The sequence below is a fragment of the Papaver somniferum genome, chromosome 9 (genome assembly GCF_003573695.1).
Source record: "Papaver somniferum cultivar HN1 chromosome 9, ASM357369v1, whole genome shotgun sequence".
Lineage (NCBI taxonomy): Eukaryota > Viridiplantae > Streptophyta > Magnoliopsida > Ranunculales > Papaveraceae > Papaver > Papaver somniferum.
Window position 1 is genome coordinate 143774489 of NC_039366.1, and position 22061 is coordinate 143796549.

At 37.0% G+C, this 22061-nt stretch overlaps 1 protein-coding gene and 1 pseudogene across 1 annotated transcript; both read left to right on the top strand.

Annotated features, from left to right (window-relative positions):
* The first annotated feature begins 15103 nt into the window (after window positions 1-15103).
* LOC113313465 lies at window positions 15104-19040 on the top strand (annotated as a pseudogene).
* LOC113312666 lies at window positions 18569-21040 on the top strand. The gene is made up of 4 exons (XM_026561400.1): window positions 18569-18716; window positions 19828-19881; window positions 20335-20400; window positions 20633-21040. The coding sequence occupies exons 1-4, from the start codon at window positions 18569-18571 to the stop codon at window positions 20872-20874; spliced, it is 510 nt and encodes a 169-aa protein (XP_026417185.1). The 3' UTR covers window positions 20875-21040.
* Window positions 21041-22061: the final 1021 nt, after the last annotated feature.

Genomic DNA, 22061 nt, shown 5'->3' on the forward strand with positions numbered 1-22061 from the left:
AATGAAGCCTTTTCACGGGAGCCACAGTCTTTTACTACACCAAGAAGAACATTGACATGTTTTTTCAACTGTTCGAATCTATCAGATTGAATTCTAACAAGATTTAGAATTAGTTTACTCTCTCTAGTTGTTTCCTCTTGAGCAACAGAGTCAGATTCATCAGGATAACACATGTCAGTACTGGTATGTTTCATTTGAACATTAGGTTCGTCTATAACCGAGATTAACGGATCTTTATCTTTGATAGACCTATTAGAAACATAGTCTTTATTTCTGGTGACACGTTTATCAGAGATAGTACCTTTGTCCATAGAGTCAGAACGCTACAAACACATACTTTTGAGGTCTTGAACGTGTTTGCCTGCTCTGATACCAATTGAAAAAAATGGGGGTCTAACAACCTCACCCAATATTTCGATTAACAATCTGTATGGAGTAACTCCAATATACTTTCTAGAGAATCAACTAGGCAGTCCGACTCAATCTAGATAAAAGTATATCAAAGAGTTAATATCTCAATCTCTCGATTTGATCTTTACTCAAGCAAATGGAAATCTGCGAGTCTTTATCAAATACTAGCGAGATAAACGTGGATGGTACTAAAGACCAATATCCAAGTGTCAATAAATTTAAATCAACAACCAAAGGTTGTATATTATAATTGATTGATCTTAACGCACAACCTGTAATATTTCAATTATATAACAAAATATAATGCGGAATAGAAATAACACAGATACCAGAAATTTTATTAACGAGGAAACCGAAAATGCAGAAAAAACCAGGGACCTAGTCCAGATTGAACACCACACTGTATTAAGCCGCTACAGACACTAGCCTACTACAAACTAACTTCGGTCTGGACTGTAGTTGAACCCTAATCAATATCACACTGATTCAAGGTACAGTTGCGCTCCTTACATCTCTGATCCCAGCAGGATACTACGCACTTGATTCCCTTAGCTGATCTCACCCACAACCAAGAGTTGCTACGACCCAAAGTCGAAGACTTTAATAAATAAATTTGTATCACACAAAAAAGTCTATGATGATAGATAAATCTATCTCCCAAAGATAAACCTAAGAGTTTTGTTCCGTCTTTTGATAAAATCAAGGTGAACATGAACCAATTGATAACCCGGACTTATATTCCCGAAGAACATCCTAGAATTATCAATCACCTCACAATAATCTAAATCGTATGGTAGCGAAACTAGATATTGTGGAATCACAAACGATGAGACGAAGATGTTTGTGATTTGTTTTTATCTTTCCCTATCGGAGATATAATCTCAAGTCAATTATTCAATTGAAATCGTAATAAATAAAATGGAAAGATCAGATCGCTCAACTACAAGAGAAGTAGTTTGTCTGGCTTCAAAATCCCAATGAAGTCTTTCAGTCATTAACCTATAAGGACTCGAAAAGAAACCTAAGGTTAAAGGAGAATCGACTCTAGCAAAACCAACTAGTATCACACATGAGGTGTAGGGATTAGTTTTTCCAGTTGCTAGATGTCTCCTTTATATAATTTTCAAATCAGGGTTTGCAATCTTAGTTACCTTGGTAATAAATCATTCAATATTCACTGTTAGATGAAAAACCTGATTTAACCAAGATAATATCTTTCAACCGTTAGATCAAAACTTAGCTTGCCACACACAAATAAAATATATTTCATTTAGGTTTGAGTAACCGTACCTAAACTATACACTTAGTTGGTTCACAAATAGTTAACCAATGGTTAGCCATATGAGTACTTTCATATTAAACGTATTCATCTTCTTCACATAACTAGTTCAAATGACTCATAAGAACTAGTTGAAGAGTTGTTCAATTGCTTAAATCTTTATGAATAGACACAATTGAAACAAAATCGGTTTGATTCACTTGAATCAATTCATGAACAATATAGCCACGGTTTGCAAAGATTACATTCCTTATTGATTTATTGTTTAAGTTCATGAACTTCCGATTTGAGATATATAACCAGCTTGGGTACGCGTACGGGTACGTGTACCATAGCTACTGGATTTGAGTTTAGAAACTCAGCAGAAATTTTCGATCGAAAACTTCCGTGGGTACGGGTACGGGTATGCGTACCTAAGGTGACTGATTTAACAGTTGGCAAACTTACAAACTCAGCAGAAATTTTCGGTTTGAAAACTTCCGCTGGTACGACCTGTCTCCTTCACCAATATCGTATGCACACATATACACACACTTGGTTTCTGGCACATGGATTTATACACTAATGTGCGAGCACACTATATATGCTTATATCCATAGTTGGTTACGTAATCTCAACTCTACATTTCAATCGTTGAAACATTCTTTTATAATGTTATAACAGTCGTTATTCACAACTATCGTCATCAAAGCTATTTTCAAGATTGAAACGTCATCATGAATTTCGTCACGGGTTAAGATGAAAAGTGGTTAAAGCGAAAGCTTACCAACACATATTTCGAGAAAAGATAGGCGAGTAAACTCGGCTCGAAATAGCAAATGTGTATGTATGAAAAGTATCATACTTATACGACTTTGTCTCAAGAGTAGGAGATATATAGACTTTTGAGTGATAGATAAGTTCAAGTCTCCACATACCTTTTAGTCGGATGAAGTTCCACTGGTTCCTTGAGTAGTTCTTCGTCTTCGTAAGATGATCGCCATGGAGTCTGGAGCTCAACTACACTAAATTGTCCTAAACCGAGACTTAACTATAAGTAGTCTAGAAATCAATACATATAGTTTTGACAACTAAACTTGACAAACATGCTTGAGATAGAAACACATGCGAGTTCGACCGAGCAATGCTCTAACAAAATTAATCAGAAATCCTCAACTCATAAGGTGAAAATTATAACAAAATTTTCACTCCCTTGTTCAAGATATGTTGGTGCACCTCAAGAGAATTGGAAGTTTGGTTTTTCATTACGTCAAGGGAAAAGATGAAATATTGTGAAAACTATTTCCATGTAAACTATAATATGGTTAGTATTGAAAGAAAGAAAGAAACAAACGAGCATTTGGGAGAAGAAAAAAATCTTCAGAAAATGCAATGTTGCACTGAAAGCTTTACTTATCTTGTAGGTATCTGGTTCAGAAGGATTCAAACACTAAAATTCGAACTAGTGATGACTAGTTTCAAACCCGTGTTACGCACCGGGATATTTGTAATTTTTTACACCGTTGGTTAATGTCTACTGAGACGGGGCTTCGCCATGTACCCGTCCTAATGAGAGTTCTACTATGTAAGTTTATGTATCGTAGAAAGTGGTAAAAAGTGATTCAATTCTCAGACTTGTGGATATTTTGATTTTCGTTTAAATTTGTAAAACTAAATAAAGAGAAAACACTCAATTGATTGTTATCAATATTATAAAAAGCACTCATGAGGTGTCAAACTCACAAAAGATATATTCCTTACTTTTGTTACAATAATAAATAGCACAATTATAAGCAGGTTCGTTCCTAAAGGAGAGTTGAGTCAATTGTCTGTTAAATTTCTGAAAGTATGAATAATGCAAAAACTACGAAACAAATATTAATGCAAACAATGAATATGATTATGGGTCTTTCTCCACTAGTGAACTTGAATCTCCTTCAAAATATGTTTATTAACAAATCCTAGACAAGTTATAAGTTCAACAAGTCTATTAAACTCTAAAGTCACTTCGTAGAATAAGTTCTCTACTTGTGTCTAGTCAATCAAGCCACTTTGAATAAGCCCTCTAGTGTAACTTAACCAACCGGCATTCTAAATGAGTAGGATTGATCCTAACCACATGCTCGTAAGTTCGACATGTTAACTTAGGATTTTCAAATACACATCAAAATTCACAAAATCCATTGTAACGTTGACATTTTACTACTTCTGATTATATCATCTTAACAATTATGAATCAGGAATCTAAAATCTAGCTTTAATATTGCAAACAAGCTATTTGATTGGCCACTCAAACACCCTGCAAACAATCTATGGTCATAAGAATAGTAAAAGAAGATCATGAGCATGGGGTTGCAATCAAGGATTTGATTAAGGCACGAGAGGCTATTGACGGAGGCAAGGTTTTCTTCCATCTTATTGTCTTTTTTTTTCCAATTTAATAATGTCCTCTCTCTGTCGATTTAAGAAATTCTTCGGATCTTAGTGACTAGGCCTAGTCTTTTGTAGATTTAATGTTTAATCTTGTTCTTTTTGTTTGATTAATTTTAATTTATAAATTTATAGTAATTCAGCTATGGGTTTTTGATCTAGGGTTTGGCAATTTAGGGGTTTTCACTGGGGTTGGCGTTTGATTGTGAAACAGGGGTTATCAATCCTTGGTTTTTCTTCCTCTCTGTTTTATTTTTGATAATTGGTTTGGTTATTGTTGTTTAAGACTTGAGATCTTTTGAAGTGTTTCCATTTGTTTTAGGTGAAGTTTTGTCTGCTCCCTTCTCTTGAGCCGGGGGTTCTCCTGAACTGTTTGTATGATCGGTAGTTGGTGATCCAATTTTAATTTGTAGATGAATGAATGCAATTGGGATTTATGTTTGTTTGTGCGGTAGTTGGTGCTCCAATTCTGATTTGTAGATGAATGAATGCAATTGGGATTTCTGTTTGTATTTGCGGTAGTTGATGCTCCATTTTGGGTTTGTAGATGAATGCAATTGGGAATTTGCATGTGAGTGTGGTTTCAGATTGGGTTGAGCTAGGATTCTGTAATTTCTTCATAAATTGTGGTAAAGATCAAACTGAGTACTATGTGTTTTTAAATTTGTTTGATTGAATCTAGGAATGGTTGTGTGCTTCTGTAGACAGTTCGGTAGTTTTCCGATTAGTGTTTTGCTATTTGTTTCAGAAAGCTTGTTTAGAATTCATTTTCATTTTTCTCTGTCAATGGCTTGTCTAGTGTGAAGCTTGTCTTAAGGATATTAATCCATTGGAATATGTATAAGAACTTTAAGAACTTTTTTAAAGACATTTGAACTGAACCAAGTGTACTGGTAGTTACTGAGGAAGGATTTTCTTTAATTTAGTATGTTCAAAGAATTTCCTCTTTTTATTTGTCTAATCCCTGTCATTGTCCAGTTTGGCTCATGGTCATCTCCCTTTTTATCTTTATTAGTCTTTTCTTTTTTCCCTATTGCGCTTCCGTCATGTATGAACTTATTTTATTTGTTGATTTGGATTAGATTTAATTACACGTTTTATTTGCAGGAATCGTTTAAATTCTTCTTATTTCTCTAGTAGCTTTTTTTAGAGGCTTGTGATTAGTGACAAATTTTCTAGGATCTATTTATCTTTGTGTGATTATTTTTTTTCAAATATGTCCAACCTATCCTTTTCTTTAATTTTTTGTTAATTTTTGGTCAACGTTAAACCTCATTAACGCCTCCGTCGGACGTGCCGTTTTTGAAGAAATGTTACCCTCAATCCCAAACCCATGCTCCTCTGATCTGACTAACCCCAGGTAAGTCTTCTCAAACTAATTTGGTCTTATTAAATCAGTCTCATTTATTTTACAGTTTCTTTGTATTGGATCTTCAAACTTTTTACCTGTCTCAATCTCTGGAAACTTGTTTTCACTCTGATTTGGCTTCAATATATAGTGTTTAAATATCTTTTTGTTTGCACATCCACCTAAATTTCATTAAGCACAACGCCTAATCTTGGTTGTAGTGTAACTTGGTTCTAATTTATTACTTGTAAGTGATATATTATAAAGCACGGCGTCTAGTCCGGTTTGTAATGTAACTTAGGTTTGAATTACTACTTGTAAGTGCTATATTATAAAGCACAACAGAATTTTAATTTTGCATATTTTCAATTTCCAGTTGTAATTCTTTTCATCCTTGTTGTCACAAAACTCATAGCATCCGGTTTCTCATCCTCTTTGTAAGCCCACTTAAACCTTATTCACCCATTCCCTCTCAGTCTTTCCTTTTTTCCCTACTGCAGCAAAGTCCCACTTAAACTAGTACTTTTAATCCTCATAATGACTATTCTAGCTTGGAATTGTCAAGGCATAAACCTCCCATTTTCTACTCAACATTTAAAAGGATTGGTATCTCTTCACAAACCAAGCATATTGTTTCTCTCTGAAACTTTAGCTAACGATCAACACATGAGAAGATCATCACAATCCCTTCAGTTTAATAATTACTTCATCGTCCCAAAAATTGGAAGGCGAGGAGGACTATGCTTAATGTGGGAAGATAACCTAAATATCCAAATATTATTCCACTCTCAAAATTACATCCATACAAAAGTTACACCACCACTCCCTGAATAACCGTGGTTCTGCACGGGTATATATGCCCCGCCGCATCCAGATACAAGGAAAACATTTTGGCAAGAATTCCGAACAATCTTTAACAATATCAATTCATCCATACCTTGGCTATTGCTAGGAGACTTCAACGACATCTTAGATCAATCGGGAAAAAAAAGGAGGAAGGCAAGTAACATATGCTCAATCTCAACCTCTCCTCACTCTGATGGACCAGATGGGTTTTATAGATTTGGGATTCCGTGGAGATCCCTACACATGGACAAACAACCAAATGGGGCAAGACAACATTCTAGAAAGATTAGATAGAGCTTTGGCAACCCAACTTTGGCGGATAGCAAATCCACATGCAGCAGTTACTCATCTTCCAAGAATAACATCCGATCACGCTCCAGTACTACTACAAGAAAAAGAAATGGATTGGAAGGGAGAAAAAACTATAAATTTGAACACCTATGGCTCTCTCATCCTCAACTCAGGCAAGTAGTCGAATCGTCTTGGGAGCAACAACAAGATAGCGAACCTACCCTCGACCTCCAACTAAAACTCATAACAACCGCGCAAACTCTCTTAGAATAAAACAAAGAAACTTTTGGCCACCTTCCAACTATGATCAAGAAATCGACAGCCAAGATAAAGCACGCTCAACATCAATGTGCAACCCAATCGGGCTACGAAAGAGAACTTTGGTTGCATCAAGAAAAACAACTAAGAATATATCATGTAGAACTATTACAATGTCATGCGACATACTGGCAACAAAGATCTAGAATTCAATGGTTACAATCAGGCGATCTCAACAAAATCCTTTTCCATACTAAAGCTACCATTCACAGAGCCCGCAACAATATACAACAATAACAAGACCCAAAAAACAACTGGATTAACAAGAAGGAAGACGTTGTTCATCTCATTCTGGATCACTACTCTCAACAGTATACGGCCCTTCCTACAGTGATAAATGAAGATCTTTTTAAAAATATTAGGCCAAGATTAACTCCCAGACAATCGGACCTACTTACGAAGTAAGCGACTACAACGGAAATCAAACAAGCCCTCTTTTTTATAAATTCTGAAAGTGCTCCGGGTCCAGATGGCTATACAAGTAAGTTTTTCAAAGTTTTCTGGGAAACAACTCATCCCCAGTTGATAGCAATGGTTCAGAGTTTTTTTAATAACCTAAGTATGCATCCTCTCATGAGTCACACAAACATAATATTAATACCTAAGGTCGACCACCCTTCAAAACCTTCACAGTTCAGACTCATAGGGCTCTGTAACGTCACATATAAAATCATTTCAAAAATTCTAGTCAATCGAATTAGACCCCTTCTCCACTTTCTAATAAGCCCTTACCAAAGTGCTTTTGTTCCACAAAGATCAATACACGACAATATAGCAATTGCTGGAGAACTCTTCCATCGTATCAGAACCTCAAACCTCACCAAAGATCCAAAAATAGCTCTCAAATTAGATATTCTGAAATCCTATGACAACTTAGATTGGGGATTCATCAAAACTTCATTTACAAAACTTGGATTTCCACCAGCCTTTGCAGAATACATTATGTTATGCGTCGCTTCAGTTACATACTCGATCAACATAAATGGTATGCCTCATGGCTGCATCAGCCCAAGTAGAGGTATCAGACAAGGAGACCCACTATCTTCTTATTACTTCATCTCACATGAAAACCACTCCCCCTTGCATAATGATCTGTGAACCATATGTATTTGTAGTGTGAACTACACATTAATTCTCCACCTTTTTGTAAATAAAAACTGGCAAAAGTACGAAAACTAGTGAAAAATGATTATACATGTATAAAATTCCCCACAGTGGGAGATTCTCAAGTACCAATTTTTTCGTTTTTATATGTTTAGATTAATTTTAGTGGAAATAACATTTTGGTTTCATCTTGATAGATAAAATTAGAGAGAAACTTATAAGATTATTCAGATAACACGTTATAATTTGATAATAAATTGGTGTTTACAAAATGATTATACATGTATATAAAATTCCCATTTTTCGAGCTTCTATTTCAAAGTCCGGAAGGATTTGACTAGAAACTATTTTCAATAAATAATATAACATTATTATACGTAATTTATATAACACATGTGTCATTCTAGCACGGGTTAAATTGTAGTAATGAAGATGAAGTACAAATATCTAGAGATTGATGAATTAATGAAAATTGTTGAAGATTGATCAAGAAACTGAGATTAAAAAAAACTTAAGACGAGGTTGATGATATCTTGAAAGCATGAAGAAATTTTGAGAGAAATAATGACGAAATTGGTAGTAGCAATTTTAAGAAATCATAAAAGCAGCAGAATAAGAATCAAGACTTGAAAGAATCGAAATCTTCCTCATAAGTCTGATACCATGAAAGATTATCAAAAAGAAAATATGATTTTCATTAAGAGTTTTTGGTCAGCTTTTTGCAGAGAGAGAGAAGTCTTTTATAGTTTTATATGACTTTACGGAAAGAAAATGAAGTATTGTTAACAGACTAACAGTAATGGCTATAACAACAAGACAAAAAAATAAAAGAAAACTAATATTCAGATTACACATCTCTCATACAAGCATGGTTTACACACTTACGACATCGGTGTATTCATTCTCACAACCTTGTTCACGATTAGGGTGTAGTTGTTTGTCACGAGTTTCTTGCAGCTCCTATGAGTTTGCTTTTCTTGTTTGTTTCATTTTTTTCTTCGTATAATCTCCTTTTACCTGAAAACATAAATGTTTACTAGTAGACTGTCAGTTAGATAAAACTAATAGTTTTCATCAGCAAAATATATTTTTGGTTTTGTACTAATAACATAGAGACACACAAAATTTTCTCTCTCCTCCGAGTTTCGCTCTGCAATTAGGGTTCTTTGGGACTTCGAGAATCCCAACAGATCTGTCATTAACAAATCTCTAATCAAGCTACTAGAAAACTATCTCACCTTTAATCATCTATCAATCACCTTATTTAACCTGGGGTTTTGATTTAAACAGGAAAAAATCAACTTGATCTAGATCTGGTTTCTAAAATTTGATCAGGAAGAAAAGATGCCCGTGTTTGATTCGGAAAATCTGAGAGAGAAATATTTTCGGTCTAGAATCACCATGGAATTTTCTTCTCCAACTGAAGCTTCGTTGCAGAGTTATGCTGACGCAGATTGTGTTCAACGTCAGCAGCAACTTTTGGTAAAGCCTATCTACACCCGGCGGGAGGAATTAATGGTGAAAACTATAAAACGAGTCTTATCTCAGGTTTCAATCAAAACCGTTTGGTTCATGGAATTCCACCTTTAGTATATCCCCTTCCACCATCTGATACACCTCCACCAGTGATTATGTTATTCAATTCAATCAAAGCCTCCAAAAATCTGAATCATGAGTTGCAAAAAACAACAAGAGAAACAACCAGAGAGAACACAACAACATTTATCATCCTGGGTATTTCAAAAATGGATAACCCTAATTACAACTCAAAAGTCAGATCCCTTATCAGAGACTAAACCCATCAATCCTGACAACAAAAAATTAACAAGAGGAAACCACAAAAAGAAAATCTAAAGGAAAAAACAATCGGGAACTCAATGAGTTGGCTGAATCCGATTCAGTTTGGTTTTACGACTATATTATCAATGCATAACTATGATTTTGAAACATCTATGGAGCAACTACTAATTGCAGCATCTTCGACTTAATTCGATGTATTAATCGATGCATAAGGTCTGATACGTCAAACTGATTCCACTCGGCTTCTAACTATGGCTCCTGACGGATGAAAATCTGGGGCATAATAGAAATTAAGTCGAAAGAGACCAAGGGTACAAAGGTAAAAGCAAGAGGCGTAATAATGGGAGGGACAAAACCGGTTTATTGTCAGTGGGATAAAGCGGGAAGGATAACTGATGTAAGTCTACACAAAGGTTCTCAAGTTGGGGAATTTTGTCTATTTGATTTAATAAATAATTGTAATAAAATAATTAATTTAAGCCTAGTTGTAGTCTTAGGAATGTTTAACTGCGTTACTTGCTTTATGTCTGTTTTAGGGAAGTTTATTTACTTTAGTTGTCATGTGTCTGTTTTAGTTGCTATGAATGCAAACATGTATGCAACTATGTGTATTAGTTGCCATGAAAATCTAGATTTAGTATCGAACACGGTCAGACAACAATTCAATCTGCAGGTTTAAGATCCATTCGACTCTGAAATGATTCTACATCAGCTTGCTTTCACAAAAACTTGTGCATATGCCATCTTTAACTTCAGTACTAAGTGAACCCTCTCTTCACGGGGACTTCCTACGACGGGTACTTCGTTTACCAACTAGGGATGACAAAGTCTCGGAACTGTTGCGCTCAAAAAATTATGGGATGCTCTTGTGGGTAGTCTTTCAAGAAGCGCTAATAGCCTTAGCCTTCGCATTCTACCACTCTCGGAGTAGAGTGCTTCACTGCATCTCCAACAAGCAGCTGACACCGGAATGAAAAAGAGGCCACATGTGTCATGCAACCAAGCAGTCTCATACAAGTTAGAGAAGCTCCTAATCACGTTGTCCAACATGTGTATATGCAAGTTAGGTAAGCTAAGCGTGGAATAACCTACAAAGGCCTCTAATAAAAAAAGAGGATATCACCCGTCCACAGTCTTTACCTCTTAGGCTCCTAGGAGATAAGACCCATTATGATATTCCAAACATGTAAGTTCGGTTACTTTAGGAATAAATTCAAACCTTCAAAAAAAGTGAAATAAAAATAAAATAAAATCTGGTGTTGCTGCCAAACCCAGATCACTAACATATGACGGGATCTAGACTGCTATAGAATAAAACTGGAGAGAAGAAGAATAGCGAGAGCGGAAAAGACGCGGTAAAAAAAAGGGTAGTAAAAGAAGACGATTAGTGGTTTTGTTTCTAGGAATTGAGTACTCACCGGTCACCGCTAAGGCGTCTTCCTTGCACAAATAGGCGTTTATCTTGCACAAATAAACATCCAAAAACTAATCGAAACCAAGCATACGTGTGTGAAAGGAGGACAAAGCCATCTGATTTCCAATTTGTCTATATAAATTCCTTCCGGTGATTTAGAGCAATTCATATGGCAATGTTCAAATGAAGTTGTTTGTTGAGCCACGTGGATGGTCAAACAAGATTCTCCACTATGGAAAAGAAGTGAGCGATTGAAGGTTAAATGCGCGAACGAATGTCTGGCGCTGGCGCTCGAACTACAAGCGTTGGCGCCGTTGGGAAAGACGCCAGCGACAACATTAACGATGCCAGCGTTTGAGACACGACCGCCAACGACAACTTGTTAACGGTCACCGTAACGGCTAGTTTCCATTTCCACCTCTATAAATACGGCTCAAATTTGATCTCACAAATACACCACAATCTTTCATCCGATCAATCTTTTCTTAATTTCAATTACTTTCAATTTTCAACCATGAATTCTGATTTTGATTCTTCTGAGGAGGATATGGAGATGGATGACATGTTGTACGAAGAAGATAAAGAAATATGTATGGAGTTTTTGCATCAAATGGATGAAGATGCAAATCAAGATAGAAGAAGACGAAATTTTATGTTGCAATTACAAACCGGGATCATACCAAAGCCTTTAGATCCATATGAAGTTGCGACTAGAAGATGGAGTGGCGGAATCGACATTTTTACCACGAAAAGCTGATGCATGATTATTTTAATCATAACTGTGTGTATTCCGATGAGAATTTTCAGGGTCGATTCCGCATGAGATGCAACTTGACACAAAGGATTATTGCCGAGATTTGTCAGGTACAACCTTTATTTAATTATCAGTATGATGCACGACATATACGAGGCTTTAGTCCCGAACAAAAGGTCAATGCGGCCCTCCGTATACTATGTTACGGGGTACCAGCGGATTCCACGGACGATTACATCCATATTGGGAAAACAACCGCCTTTAGGTATCTCAAATTGTTTTGCGAAACAATAGTCGAGCATTTTGGCCCAACCTTTTTAAGAAAGCCTACTCAGGAAGATGTTCAAAGAATAACTGCAGAAAACACCGAGAGGGGTTTTCCAAGGAATGCTAGGTAGTCTTGACTGCATGCACTGGACGTGGCATGCGTGTCCGGTAGAATGGGCAGGCCAATATAAGGGTCATTATCCAAAACCAACTGTAATTTTGGAAGCTTCGGCTACTTATGATTGTTGGTTTTGGCATGCCTTTTTTGGACTCCGGGGTTCAAATAACGATCTCAACGTTTTATATAAGTCACCATTGTTTGAAGATCTTAAGAATGGGGTCGCGCCGCACTGTAATTTCACCATTAACGATCATCACTACACTCAGGGTTATTATCTAGCAGACGGAATCTATCCAGAATGGTCAACTACGGTTCAAGCTTATAAACAGGTAGGCTTTGCTCCGACGTCTTCGAAGGATATGAAGTACTTTAGCACCGAACAAATAGCATGTCGAAAGGATGTTGAACGCGTTTTTGACATATTGAAAAGGAAGTTTGCCATCATAACTGGGCCCACACGCTTTTTGGATATTCAAGAAATGAACAAAATTATGCTGACTTGTATCATTCTGCATAACATGGTCATTGAAGAAACCAGGCGTGACCCAACCTGGACTAGTTTTCCAGATGAAGACTTAACCAAGGATCTTGTGGTAGAGCATGGGCGTCCGGCAAGAGAATATAGACTTGCCACTGACAGAATCCACAATCGGGGAATCTATGCACAACTAAGACAAGATTTAACAAAGCATCTTTGGGCTTTAAAAGGAGCAGCAGACGGTGCGGGGGCGAGGCAGAGGTAGAGGGAGAGGAAGAGGAAGAGGGAGATAGATGTAATTTTCAATTTAGTGTTGTTGTTTATTTTGATTAGTATGTTTTTTAATTTAAAGTTGTTTGTTAAAATTGAGGAAATTATATTAAAAGTAATTTTAAATAAACTTTAAATAAACGTGTACAATTAAACTAAACTAAACTGAATTAAATTAAAAGACTACATTGAATTAAATTAAACTTAACTAGACAAGAATTAAAATCAGGTAGCAAGACTGAATTCATCTTCGTTTTCTTCTGAGGCATCATCTTCATCTTCGTCTTCTTCCACATTCACATGCTGGCCAGTTTGTTGAGGCGGGACTTGTTCGGCCTCGACTTGTTGTTGTTCGGCCGCATCCATTTGCTTAGTCCATACAACATATTGTCGTCATTCATTTTTCCAACGTCCAAGGAGAGTAACTTGTTTAGCTTACAATCCCTGTAGTATTGTTCTCGCGAAAGACGACTTTTCTGTTGATTATTTAAAGCAATGGCATGGTCCCTGACTCTATCTGCCTCCATCTGCATCTCCATTTCCTTGTGATCATCATAGTTGAACTCGCTTGAACCTCCTTCTGCTACTCGTTGGGCTGCGTCTCTCGCTGCTTTTGCAGCTTTCTGACCCCCTCCTCTTCTTCTCTTGATGCTGGTGTTAACGTCTAGATTAGTGTTGTGTTGTTCCTGACTATTTGGAGTTCCACCAGGTGAGGAAGCAGGCCCTCCATTCTGAAAATCCTGCGAGACTGGACCATATGGTGATCTTGCAGGCACTTGATGACCTTCCAGCAAGTATGGATTAAACTTGTTAAGCACCCTCAAAATGGTGAAACAAGTTTCATGTTGGAAGCTGCAACCTTTGTGGGATCTTTGCCACTCTTCCCGACATCTTCGTTCCACATCTGGTTCGCCTTCACCACTTTTTCTGTTGTTCCACATTTGAGTGATCAAAGTTGCATATTCAGACACGGATGCTGAAATTGTGTGAAAACGATGGCAAAACCAATCGACATCACGTCTATTAATGTTACCGGTTTCTTCACCAAATTTTACTAAAATCTTACCATAAAAAGTTTTTTTTTCTTGATAAATACCATTGATTTCATCTAATGTAAATAATACATAATTTCTGCAAAGTGACTCGTCTTCATCCATCGTATACTTGGGACCACGAATTCTTGTGTTCCTTTGTTGTGATTGTTGTGTTTGTTGTTGTGTTTGTTGTGGTATTTGTTGTTGTGTTTGTTATGGTGTTTGTTGTTGTGATCGTTGTTGTGAGGATGCCATATTTGTTAAAGATGCAATATATGGAGATGAAATTTTTCTGAAAGATTGAATTGATATGAATAGTTTTGTTTGAAATGAAAAAGAAAAGTTAGAGACAGTTAGGAAATTGTGTAATGTTGAGGAAGTGTTGAAGAAGGTGTGAGTTTAAGTTTGTAGACGAAGTGAATTTATAGGGAAAGGAAAGGGACAATGGTGCTGGGATGGAAAGACCAGTTGACGCTCTTAGAAATAACGTGGCGTGTTTACCAAAAACGCTAGCGTTTTAACTGAAGCCGTGCGTTCCGTGTCCAAACGCTGGCGTTTTTTCTTCAAACGCCAGCGTTTGTAGCAAGGTCGCCCGTCGTTACCACAGGCGCGCGCTGGGCTGTCCACCTCGATGTTCAAATCAACAAATATATTGATTTGAACATCCATTTTTCATGTTTGTTCATTCCATAGTGGGAGCAAAATGAACAAACTCTGAGTTTGTTCATTCCATAGGAAGTGCTCTTATTATTGGTCTAAATTTTTATGTGAACGGGGACAATGATTTTCATGTTGTTCTAGTCATGTGATTTGTGATTTCATATTGGTCAGTTGCATGAGCAAGAGATCTGAGCATAAACCAGATTCGGGTCAGCATCTTTTAACACCACCTCATCAAGCAATTCAAAAGACCGTAACTCGTTACTATCCCTTCAACAAAATCCCCCCAAATAGAAAAAATGTTGCAGAATCAATCACCTTAAATTCTCCAATCTCCAGCCAGATTAGGTTTAACAAGCCCTAATTCACCATCATTCTCAAATCCAGCAACACCTAAACTCATTTTGTTAGAATACATGCATCCAACTCAAAACCAATTGGCAATGAGTGGAGAGGCCCTAAGGATTATAAACCGCAGGATCTTAGATACCTAGACAATGTGGGACTAATATAATAATCTCAACACGCCCCCTCACGTGTAGTCTCGTTGGGTCTAACACGTGGACAATAAATCGCGTGACGCGGAGTAAAGGATCGGTCAAATGACTCGACACAAATAGCCTGCTCCGGTAGATACCATGTTAGAATACGGGCATCCAACTCAAAACCAATTGGCAATGAGTGGAGATGCCCTAAGGATTATAAACCGCAGAATCCTAGATACCTAGACAACAACATAATAAGCTCAACAACACGGAACCATTTCCAACAACAGCAAACCCCATCTGCAATCACTTTGCCTACAACAACAATAACAACAGCTTCTTCATCCTTACTTTCTCTACTCCCACCTCTATCTGCTCAATCTCTTCTCCTCCAATTGGCTTCTCTTGCTTCTAAACTCTTTCAAGTTTCCCCAAATCGAGCATCATGGTTCACTTCCTACTTTCCTAGCTTCTCAAACCCTAACCCTAAATCCACCTCCACTTGGTTCTACTCCTACTTCTCCCAAAGAAATCATCTCGTTATTCACTTCTTTTCAAACTCAACTCTTTGAATCAGTTGCTGAGCTTCGAAATTCTTGATCTTCAAGATGCTAAACAGAAAATTGCTCGAGAGATTAAAGCAAAAGATGCGGTGATTCTTGCGTTTGCGAATAAACTGAAAGAAGCTGAGCATGTTCTTGATCTTTTAGTTGATGATTACTCTGATTATCATCGCGATTGAAATTGGAAGGTAATTCTGATGACACTGAAATGACTTCAACTACTACTACTACTACTATTGAAACTTCATTGAAATTGAATGATGTATTGTCTTACGCTCATAGAATTAGTTACACAACATTTGCACCAGCTGAATTTGGGGCGGGGCAAGCTCCGCTTCGTGGAGCTCTTCCTCCTGCCCCGCAAGAAGAACAAATGTGTGCTTCGCAATTGTATAATTTCGCTGATCTTGATATTGGATTACCTTAGATAGAAAGTAATGAGAAGACAATTGAGACATTGGTGGAGGCTCCTAGATTAGCCACATAGAATAATAAACTTGGTGATTTAGCAGTTGTTCAAGGTTTACTCCCCCAAACGTTACTATTCCATCAGGCTGGCGACCTGGGATGCCTGTGGAATTGCCAACAGATTTTCCAATTATTCCGCCAGCTGGATGGAAACCAGGGGATTCTGTTTCGCTGCCCCCGTTGGATGCTATTGTTCTGGGTAAGGTTGAGGAACAACAAACATGTCGTGGTCCTCCAATGTCAGTTAAGGGTCCTGAACCATTTCAAGTTCGGCACGTACAACTTGATATTGAGCAGGATGATAGCAGTAGTGAATATAGTAGCGAGGGAAGTTCTGAGGAAGACTAAGACTGCAACTCAGTTGAATTGGGGCGCTCTTTAAGCATTCCGGATAACTAAAATTGGTAGGCGTACCTGTGCTTGTTTTTCTACCAGGTCTCTAACCTTTGGATTTCATGTATTGAATATTTTGAATTTTGTCTTATGTTTTGAATTTTCAATATGAATATGCAATATAACCACTATCGTTCATTAGTCATATCATTTGAACAAAACAAAGTCAAAGAGTTTGAGAACTTCACCAAACAAATTGTCTTCTTACATATGCCAATTGAAAAAGCATCTTAAAAGCTGAACTTTTTTTAAGGGAGTGATGGTTATGTATTTGAGCTTGAGAAACTTATCTTTCAGTGATGGTAATACAAAAGTTAGGTCGACGAGATATCACTAGGTTCTTGGAGGTGGTGTTCTGGGTTGCAATTTATTATACTAATTAGTGAATTGTCATGCAGCAACTTATTGGTCCTCCAGTGATACAGATTTCTACAGCGTTGGGTTCAAACATTTGTAATTTATGTGTCTGGGACAATGTGTTCTTGTGTATTCAGCTCAATGATTTTCTTTAACTGGCCTAGTAGTGTTGAGTTCAAACACTTCTAATTTTCTTATGTGTTTTTTTGGGACAATATGGGCTTGTGCATTCAGCGCAATGTTTTTTCTTTTACTGGCCTACTAGTGATTTCTACTTCTCCTCTTGTATTGCCCTTTAGCTGGATTCTGCATTTGGTTTTTCTGTTTGATGTTGCTTTTGAGAGGTTAACGATAAAAACTATCATTCTTTTTTTTTTCTTTTCGATCTTTTAGTTGGTTTGAGAGGCTCTCATTGTGCAACGGTTGTTCTCTACTGAGTTATCTTTTCGTTGAGAATGACCGGCTTATGTTGTTCTTATGATGGTTAATGAATTTTAAATTGTTTTTTGGTAGAAACTATTTCTTCTTTTTCTTTTTAACATAGCTATTAATGCATAAATTAAGGTTAGAATAATATCAACACACTAATGAGGCATTTTATTTGATAGCTCTTCTGATTGCAACTCTAAGAAATGAGGAAAGCAGTATCATTACAAGTTTCCGCAATGATTCTCTTTCGATGTCAAGCTTAGCATAATTTGTTTTTCTTTCATCCCTGGCAGAATTTGTACTCTTGGATGAGGTCATTTATTGTTAATTTTGGTTAGTTTTATGTCATTTCTTCTTTTCCGTCTATCAGAAAAGTTCTCTCTCCTGTGAGGTCTGTTCTAGTGACGGCGTTTGAACCAGAGTGATGTTAAATTTGGATTACTATTGTGGTGGTCTTGGTGACTCTGGGCACTTTCCTGAGTAGTTTCTTCCCTTTTATTTTCTGGTAAGCAGAACAACTACATAAAGGAGTAGTAACTGAGGCATAGAGTGCAATTTGTACTCTTGAAGGGTGTGGTTGCGACATTGCCGCAAAAATATCAAACACGTAGGGGGAGGTTAGATTACAATCTATGATGCACAATTGCTTGTCGCCAATATGAAAGTATAATAGACAAGGTTGTTATGGGTATCTGTGTTAAACCTAGGATGCTTCTATTTGATAATTTATCTTATTTTGAAAATTTTATGTAATGAGTAACATAAGATGATGTTATTTATGTTTTTCAGACTGGAGAGAGGCTGAAAAACCACTTCCTGCAAAGGTTAATGATGGAGAAGCAATGGTTATAGCTGATACAGTGGCAGCTCTTTGCCATCTCGAGCTTTGTTATGGTCGATTTGGTGATTTAGGGCTTGATGCATTGGTCATTAAGTGCACAAATCTCATCCATCTTGACATTATTGGAGCCGTTTGTGTGCGGCTTGATGGCGATCTTTTAGACAAGTGTGAACGTTCCCGAGGAGTTTAGGGGTCCATGGGATGATTTGGATGCCTATTCAGACGATGATGGCGATGGTAATGAAGCTGCAGTCTCGTCATCAGACTCAGATCAGTGAGGTACTCGGCTTCTTGGTATGTCTTTTTGAGGGTCTTGTTCTTATACCTTCTTTTGGTGTGTCTGTGGTTAATGTAGTTGGTTGTACAGAAAACTCAGGTATATATTTTGGCTATTTCCACACCTTTTGTTTTACCTTTTGAGGGAGGGAGCTAGACTAAATCATATGAAAGAGAACTACAAACAACCAACTTAGACATTATTGCAAGTCCGGAGCTAAATAGACAAAACTAGCTCTTTTTGCTTCTTCTCCAGTTGGCAGAAGGTGTACATGAGGCATGAACATTCCCTTGATGGAAAATTACAGTGCACTTTCAAATCGCATGTATATGAAAACATTATGGTTATGTTGGTAAAAGTTTGTTAAGAGTCTCTCTCTGAAAAATAAATAAATAGAAAGTAACAAAAGTAACATTTTGTGAAGAGTTGCAAATTTTGCTGGATTTATCGTGCTAACCATTTGAAAATTCATTGAACGATCCACTATGCAAAGACTACTGATATATAGTTTAATTTTGCAAACCAGAAAATAAATGCTGTAGAACACACAGTCGTCCGATGCTGGTGCACAAAACACTCCCATGTGTCTCCCGTCACTAAAGCCTAACCAAGAGCTGTAGCCTGTAGAAGCCTTGAGCAGCTTGAGGTAGGCTTATCATAAACTTGTGTGTGCTTGTGAGAGTTCACAACTTCACATTGTACAAGGGCGTGAGTGAGTGATGAGAGAACTAAACACGCGTCATCGCTCAAATGGCTAAAGTTATCTCTGCAGTCTGCACACCTAAAAGTGGAATATGAGTGATGATGAAACTAAACCCAGCTTATCACTCAAATGGCAAAAGTTATCTCTGAACACCTAAAAGTGGAATATGGCGTATTGGGTTTTCTTTAGAATGGAGATGCTCCTCTCTGTACAATAAATTGACTGGGAATGTTGACAGGAGCGTTCACATGCTGTTAGCTAGGGATGCGGTAGAGAGATGACGAGAGCAAAGACACAAACTTTATGCAGATTGGCATGAAATATTTCCGAGCACCAAAATGCACAGACTGTGTTGGTTTTCTTTTAACGGAAGGTGCTCTATGATGGAGTACTTTCCGTGGCACTGTAGTTTAGCTGCTTTTGTTCAGCCTATCACATCAATCCGAGTCTTCCTACAGACTTCATGAATTGGACATTCAGATTCAGTGTTATATATACACCAAATAGTACAAACGTTAAGAGAGAAAGAGAAGTGGAAGAAGCTAGGCTTAGCACTTGGTGGTATGTTAGCTCCTCTGTTGATTTTTGGATTATTGATATCATAAACTCTCATCCTTTGATCCTGTTTGTGGTTTTTTTTAACTTCCTTCCATTTTTTTTGTTACCTTTGCTTCGAATGATGTTCTCCTTTTATTTTCTTTTTTCACCATGGGAATTAAGGTGATAAACATACATCAGTGTTTTTCAAAATGTAAAACATACATAATGCAGGTTCTTAGCACTCCCATCTCATGTATCCAAATCTTAACAAGAAAGGGAAAGAAAAAAAACAAAGAGCTATTCTAGTACAAGAACTTGAACAGCCGAGAAGGCTACATTACTAATGGATACAAACCTACTAAAACGGCAAAAAGTTTTCTTGACTCACATACATTAGTAGACATGGTTTAATTGTTTGTTGTTTTACATGAAAGCAGTATAAATCTCAGTGCATTACTATTTTTATTTTTACAGGAAGATTTAATCGAGGTGGAAAAAACATGGAGAATGTCAGTGGTTCATCGTCCAAAGACAAAAAAGGTTCATTCTTAAGATTGTAGTATAAATTATGTTGTGCTGCAGATGAATTATGTTTTAAATTTAGTTAGAGTGTCAAAGAGCTGACTCTGATTTGAATATTTATATATGTTGAAATGGATCCTTCATTAGTTCAAAGTAATATAAGATCACTTCCCGCTATCATGTAGTACAGTGTTTGGTTTGTGTTTCTGTTGTTTTTTTCTTACGACTCCTTAATGATTCTGAATTACAGTTAAACTTGAGAACCTTCCAGTTAAAAAGGTGCCAAAGTTGGAAGGCTTACATAACCAATGCATCGAGAAAGAATCAATGATTCAGGAGCTCAAGAAAGATATTGAATCGGTGAAGTATCGTCTAGAGATGGGAAAGCATGAACTTCAGACAGAAAATACGGAGGCTATCTTAACCTTGACCAAGGAGTATAATAGGCTAAGATCTGAGTACCACTCATTATTAAATACGTCTGGGAAGTAGTTAAATGAAGGTGTCCAGCAAATTCCACTTTGCAAATCCTAAATGAAAGTTTAGCTAGTGTGTTCCTTTTCTTGTTTTAGAACTAGTGTTTAACTAGTATGTCAAGTAGCAGAAGTCTTACATATTAGTGTAATCATTATGGTTATTGTCTTAAATATTAACTGTTCGGAACAATGTTGCCTTCTTAACATCAATAGCAAGGCTCTACGAATTAAAAACCTGTTTAAGTCTTCTCTAGCTTTCTGCATTCTCATAATCTGTTAACAATGCAGAAACCAAACAAACTAAAACAATGATGGCATAAGTCCGGTTAGAAAGTGCCCCAATCTGTTATCTTGTTAGTTCACTGCTAACTAGTCCAACTCTGTTTGTCTTCTTTGAATGATGATAAACAATACTGATAGCTCAGCTAATAGTTAAAATCTTAGCAAAAACAGAAGTGAGGTTTGAGGAGAATACACTGGTGAACTGTATGGATGCTTGGCCCCCTGCTTCACTGTAGGAACCTTTCATCTACATGGAAAATTGTCCATATTCGGAAGTGTGTTGTGGATACAAGAAGTACCCGTGGCAGAGCGGTCGGTCTCCCTCACTTATTTTGAAACGAACATAGCTGCAAATTGTTAGCCAGTTAGCATTTACTCTAATTGGTTTCAGTAACTGACTGGCCCGACTCCTCCAATGAAAGGAAATCTGGGGAATCTGGGCACTTAATTTTGAAGTCTCTGTAATCGTCTCATTTACCTAAACCAGTTCGGTCAACTAGTTAGAAAATTTACGGCAAGGCTTCCTCAGCTCACATTGACTCACACAAACTTATTCAGGCACAATGAATGTTTGTTTTTCCTCAACTAGTCTATTAGAAAAATGATGTTACAAATACACCATTTAAATAAGCAATTTTTCTGTCTCATACAAACAATGCAGAAAATTCCTTCAGATAAAAAACAACTGGTTTTGTACTACAATGAGAACTGAAGGAGCAAGCAAGCTCACAATGTTGTCAACTACAACCTCACAAGAACATCTAAAAGTAAAACCAAATCCAATTCTTTTCATCATTCATCCAAAAAGACATTTGTATTTCCAAAATAAGTGATTGAAAGTTGAAACATCTGAGGTAAGCTAGCCATCTATCTAATTTGCTTTCCAGAGCTAGTCCCGCTACTGTTATCTGCACCAAAATC